Source organism: Fukomys damarensis, unplaced genomic scaffold, assembly GCF_012274545.1.
Source record: "Fukomys damarensis isolate Sample0158 unplaced genomic scaffold, DMR_v1.0_HiC HiC_scaffold_9, whole genome shotgun sequence".
Classification (NCBI taxonomy): Eukaryota; Metazoa; Chordata; class Mammalia; order Rodentia; family Bathyergidae; genus Fukomys; species Fukomys damarensis.
The window spans coordinates 8564120-8570473 of NW_022900921.1; the positions used below are offsets into that span (position 1 = coordinate 8564120).

Here is a 6354-nt window from a genome sequence, read left to right on the forward strand (position 1 = left end):
AAAAAAAAAAAAAAAAAAAAAATCCCTAAAACAAAATATTGAAACTATTTATTATCCCACCCCCATCCCAGGGCTTGGTACTTTATTTCTGTAATTTAACTACTTTAGATACCTCTTACAAGTGGAATCATCAGTGTTTGTTTTTTTTTTTTACTGGTTTATTTCACTATTTTAATGTCCTGCAGGTTTATTCATGTTGCAGCATGTGGCGGATTTTCTTCCTCTTAAAGACCCAGTGATCTTTCGTTACATTTATTGTCATGTTTTGTTTATCTATCAGTGGGCACTTAGATTTCTTCTCCATATTGGTTATTGTGAATAGTGCTGCTGTGAACTACACATTTTGTTTTGGGATCCTGCCCTCAATTCTTTTGAGAGTATACCCAGCAGTAGAATTGCTGGTCATATGATAGTTCTGTTTCTTTTTTTTTTTTGGTACCAGGGATTGAACTCTAGTCTTTGTGCTTGCAAGGCAAGCATTAGATCCACTACTGAGCTAAGTCCCCAGCCCTGATAGTTCTGTTTTTGATGTACATTTCTTTTTTTTTTTTGCTACTGGGGATCGAACTCAGTACTGCACTTGAGAGGCAGGCGATGGCATCACTGAGCTAAATCCCTGGCCCTTGAAGTAATTTTTTAAGGAGAAAATATGGAGTAGACTCATGATTGCATGAAATGATGTTTGCTGTATTTTATATTGGGTACTATATTACCTTTTATTGTTTTGTTCTGTTTTCTTGTTTTTTTCAGATAGGGTCTTGCTATGTATATTTAGTAAAATCTGATCTTGAACTCACTGTGTAGCCCAGGCTGGCCTCAGAGTTGTGTCAGTCCTCCTGCCTCAGCCTCCTGAGCACTGGAATTACAGGCGTAAGGAACCACACCCAGCTGAATATTGCCTTATTTGATTTAGCGCCAAGATCATTTAGTACCTCAGGAATAACTTTTTTTTGTCTTCTTGAGTTTATTGGTACATTTTAGGTGTACAGTTCAGTTACATTCATTATTGGGATCTTGTACCTTCACATGACAGGTCTTGGTTCTCATTTTTTCCCCCCGTCCCTGCCAGGAATAACGGTAAGTACATGCGTTCTGGAAATCTGAGGTTCATATAATTTTGAAAAATGATCTGGATCTTTCAAGATTGTGGTAGTTTTTTTTGTGATTATTTAACTCAAACATGCTTGAAAAATAAAATTGTGGCGTCTAATAGGATAGGAGGTGTTTGACTATTTTGTTTCCCTAGTTTTGTGTCGTGCGGTGTTTTACATATCCCTGCGTTGAGTATGTCTTGCTGTCCTCATGTGGCTCCTGTGTGGTTCAAGCGGGCAGATCTGTTAGATTGATGGACGCATCTCTACAGTGTGACATCAGCAGAGTCCGGAGGGTGTGTTGGTGTAGTAATGACTTAAAAGATGATCCATGAGGTACAGACACTGGAGTGTATATAATTATGTGGAGGTAGAGAAAATAGACTGAGAAGGCGCTGTTACTCCCGTGGTGTAATGTGACATGAACATTAATTCATTAATTTTTTTGGGGGGGGTATCGGGGACGGAACTCTGGACTTTGCTCTTGCAAGCGATGGAACCACACTGAGCTAAACCCCCAGCCCCATTAATTTATTAATTAAAAATTTTCCGTCTTAGTATTTTTGTACTGGTTAATTTTTTTTTTTAACAGTGAGAAAATTTAGATGTTTATAATTGGGAGAGTTAGTCTGGGGAAATACTCCATTTTTTCGTTTGTCCCCAAAATAAGATTATGAGCTTTGTGTGCTTGTTGGAATGCAGGAAAGAATGAATTGGTATATTTTTAAGCTATGAATAATATTTTAAGAATTCTTTCACTGTAACTGCAAAGTGATGGTAATCATGTTGCCTGCTGCTTCTGTTGCGTTGCGTCCTGCTAGTAAGTGAACCCTTCGTTTCAGAGAGGACATGTACTCCCAGGATTCCATAGACCTCCTCGCCAACTCGGGGCTGCAGTTTCAGAAGCATGAGGAAGAAGGGATCGACACGCTGCACTTTGCAGAGCTGCTTATGACGTCAGGAGTGGTTCTCTGTGACAATGTCAAATGGCTCTCGTTTCACAGGTCAGTCCCAGACAGCGTGTCTCTCCTTCACTTCGGGCTGCCTTGGAGGAGGGAATCGAACTTGGCTCTGCTGTCTTCAGCAGCAGTTAGAAGTTGAAAATGACACCTGTTGCTCATGTTTCTGTTTTTCATAAAATCCTTTGAGGCTCATAGTAGATTGTTGCATAAAGCATTGGGCTCATTGTGTGGCTCTCAGTGGCTGTGATTCCAAGTGCAGAGGTGGAGGATGGAGTGGGTCACATGTAGTGTTTACTTGTCTTTTAACTTCTCCAGGAGTTTCCCAAGTACTCAAAAGGCAGATTCCAGTTAGGAGATTATCTTAGTGACTTTAGAGGGCACAGCAAGACTTCTTTCTTCTTTTCCTGTCTGTTCAGTCCAGGTTACAAGCCTATTGGTTGGTGCCACCATACTCAAGGTGGGTCTTCCTCTTCAGTAAACCCTTCACCCACACTCAGAACTATGCTAAACACACTAATACTTTCCTCTTCAGTAAACCCTTCACCCACACTCAGAACTATGCTAAACCAACACTAATCCAGTGTCACACACCCATGATCCAGCCTCCTCCCAAAAGCCGCACCTGTGAGCACACGAGGCAGTCAGGGAATGTCAAGATACAAGCTATAACAGAGATACATTTTACCTTTTTAGTACCTTTTGAATTTGATGAATCAAATCTACATTTGTAAACCCGTGGGCTCTCTCATATATTGTTCATAATAGCCTACTATATTTTGTTACTTCATAGAGAAAGTTGGATTGCAGTAGGAGACTAAAAGTTTCTAATGTACTTTAGCATTATAACCTTTGAGAAATAAAGTGGTTAAACACTGGGACCCAGTAACTGCTGCTTTTTTAAACCTTCCTGCTTGCTTTTCTCCTTGTAGTGGCTACGATTTTGGCTACATGGTAAAGTTGCTTACAGATTCTCGTTTGCCAGAAGAAGAACATGAATTCTTTCATATTCTGAACCTTTTCTTCCCATCCATTTATGATGTGAAATATTTGATGAAGAGTTGCAAAAATCTTAAGGTATGTAACATTTTTTCTTAATGCTAGCAAAAACAAACTAAAAAGCAGACTTATTTTGTTTTGTGGTTGTGTTCTGGGTGCCGTCCTGGGTGCCTGCTCAGTGCCACCTCTGCCAGGTGGGGCACAGAGGTGGGTGTGGCATACACGGTTTTCTGGTGATTGGGATGGAGGAGGCCTCTGTTTCTCCCACCCTAAGGCAGGCAGGCATTCCTCCCTGAAGCCCTTGAACCTTGTTAACCAGCTGACAGGCAGCGTGGTGCATACCTGTGGTTTGTTAGCGATGAGCTCCGCATTGTCCCATACTCTCACGAGGATTCTTAATTCTAGAAGGTTAAGGTTTTACCTTACTGATTTTTGCCCCCATGGTGGCCCTGTGGATTGAACCGAGGCCTTCATTGTAGACTATATCTCTAGCCCTTTGTTTATTTTTTAAAAAAAATTTTATTTTTTTTCTTGAGTGTCCATATGTCACTGTGGATTTTTTTTTCTTTTCTTTCTTATTTATTTAGTGTCCTGCTCAGTCACTAGGCTGCCCAGGGTGAGGTCAAACTTGTGAACCTCCTGTCTTAGCTTCCTGGAGTGCTACAATTTCAGGTGTGTACCACCACACCCAGCTTGCCATTGAATTGACATAAGAGTGTACTGTATAGAGTCAGATTGGCATTTACCATTTCCTCAGCCTTGTTTTATAGCAGCTTTTGATTTTAAAGGGCTTAGGACTGGGAGATTTAGCAAGAAAGGAGCAAAAAGTAGAATGTCACATAGTATTTTTGGAGGAAGAACAGCTAAGGGTGAAAAGGAGGATGCCGAGGCCCTTAAATAAATGGCTCTCCTGTTTCTTGCCACCACAGTGAAGTGAACTCTCAAATGGCCTTAACTGAGTTCAGTAGTATTGTGTCTGTAATGTTCTGTTTTCCATTCTTCTCCAGGGAGGTCTTCAGGAAGTTGCTGATCAGTTGGATTTACAGAGAATTGGAAGGCAACACCAGGCAGGCTCAGACTCGCTGCTGACAGGAATGGCATTCTTCAGGATGAAGGAGGTAAGCACCACTAAGTGTGAGGCCCTCTCTAAAGGGATTTACTATCCAGAACTAGATTGGCACATAACTTGCTGAAGTGATCACTGGAGGTTTAAGTCTGTTGGACATTGGTAGTTTTCTGTCGGAAGTCAGTGGCCACCTTAAAGTCCGTTTTTGTTTGTCTGTTAGGGTGTGCTAGCGTACCCAGCGCAGTTTGAGAGGCAAAACTGAGCGTTCTGAAGTGGAATACTTAAGTGTCCCTGAGCATACTCAAGTCCAGGTGCTTGATGTTCCTAGGTGCTCTGATCTTTTTAGTCACTTGGTTTTCTTATTTGGAGAATAGGAACACGTATGTTAGACTACCCATTAATGTTACACAGAGTTGTTAATTATTTAATATTATATGAGATTTTTGTAACTCAGTGGAAAATTTTTCTTAGTTTCTTTCTCTAAATTTTAAAATGTATTTGAAGAGGAAGAGGGAGTAGTAAACTATTTTGAATATAATGATCATTTTATTGACACTTAGGAAATGAATCAGATAAATCTATATAGATAGCGGTTTTCTCTTTAGAACAATGAATGTGGCAGGAGGGGTAGTGTGTTTCCTCTTTGTTTCTCCTAATGATAAACCACAACTGTTCAGTAGTAGTACTATGTTCTGGGAAGTTATATTCATCACCCTTCCATTACTGTAACAAAATACCTGAGATAGTCAACTTAAACAGTATAAAAAGTTCGTTTGGGCTCACAATTTTGGAGGTTTCATGGCTGGGGATGTAGCTCAGTGGCACAGTATGTGCCTAGCAAGCATGAAGCCTTGAGTTTGATTCCTGATACCAAAAAAAAAAAAAAAAGGTTTCAATCCATGGTCTGTTCCCTTCATTGTTCTTGGACCTGTGGTGAGGCAGAACCTGATGGGGACTGTGTGGCACATGTGTTTTTTCCCCATGGGTGCAGTGAAGCAGAGAGAAAGAAATAGAACCAAAATAGATAGAGGTGGAGAGAGAGAGGGACAGAGATAGAGAAGGGACTGGATTCCAGGATCTCCTTCGAGGGCATGCTCCGGACTTCCTTCTACCAGGCCCTGTGTCTTAAAGCTTTCACTTCCCAGTGGTACCACAGGCAGGTGACCCACGCCTTTAACACATGACCTTTGCAGAACATTTAGGATTCACAGTATAACAGGCTGCCTCTGACCCCCAAAGGCTCATGTCCATCTCACAGTGCAAGATGCAGTTAGTCCGTTTTCAAGAATGTCTAAAGTCTTAAAAAACAAGAACCAGGATATACCAGGCACAGGTACAAATTCCCAGTGATGATTGTGATCGTAATATATACCTAAAATGTACCAATAAGCTTTAGGGAAACAAAAACAAAAATATCTAAAGTCTTAATAGTTCCAACTTTGCTTGAAAGTCTTAAGTCCAAAGTCTTCTCAGAGACTCAAGGCAAACTCAGCTGTGAGCCCCTGTAAAAATCCAAAGAACAGCCAGGTCTTGTGCACATCTGTAATTGCATCTATTTGAGAGGCCGAGGCAGGAGAACTGCAAGTTTAAGGCCAGCCTGGGTAACTTAGCAAGACCCTGCCTCAAGAAAAAGAAAAAAACTCTGGGAATGTAGCAGAGCAGTAGAGTGCTAGCAAGCAGATATATGAGGCCCTGGGTTAATTCCCGGTAATGCACAAATTAAAAAAAAAAAACTAACTGGTTATATCCAATATACAGTGGCTGAAAGTAAGGACGAACAAAGAAATAATCAGACCAAAGCAAAATCTAAACCCAGCAGGATAAACTTTTAGGTCCTGCACTGTATCCACCTTCTGAGCTCCATAGGGCTTGGGCAGCCCTGTCCATGTGGTCCTGCCATGGGCTGGTTTTGCTTGCTGCCTGTGGCTTCCCTTGGCAGGTGTCCCATGTTCCTGGGATCGCTAACTTCCTGGATCTCTGTTGCAGCTTTGGCTCTGTGCATCCTGACCTCATGTATCAGTTTCATGCATCATCCCTGTGCGGGGCTGCTGTAGGGACCTGAGCTTGCTCTATCATGCCTGGCCTCCCCAGTTTTCCTTTGAAATCTCAGGGGAAGAATAACCACAAAACTCATGTCCTGAGTGCTTATAAGTTTGGTATCATGTGGATGACACCAGGGTTTGCTGGTGGCCCAAGCCATACCTGGGTTATTGTCTTTTTTTTTTTTTTTTTTTTTTTT

The 6354-nt window shown here is 41.4% G+C and overlaps 1 protein-coding gene across 6 annotated transcripts in view; it reads left to right on the top strand.

Moving 5' to 3' along the window:
• Positions 1 to 6354, top strand: part of Cnot8 (CCR4-NOT transcription complex subunit 8) — a 61434-nt gene that overhangs the window by 8780 nt on the left and 46300 nt on the right. For all 6 annotated transcript variants that reach the window (XM_033761591.1, XM_033761592.1, XM_033761594.1 and 3 more), the window contains exons 4-6: positions 1934 to 2095; positions 2983 to 3127; positions 4057 to 4167. In XM_033761591.1, the coding sequence (XP_033617482.1) occupies positions 1934 to 2095; positions 2983 to 3127; positions 4057 to 4167 (418 nt within the window). The remainder of the gene's footprint in view (positions 1 to 1933; positions 2096 to 2982; positions 3128 to 4056; positions 4168 to 6354) is intronic.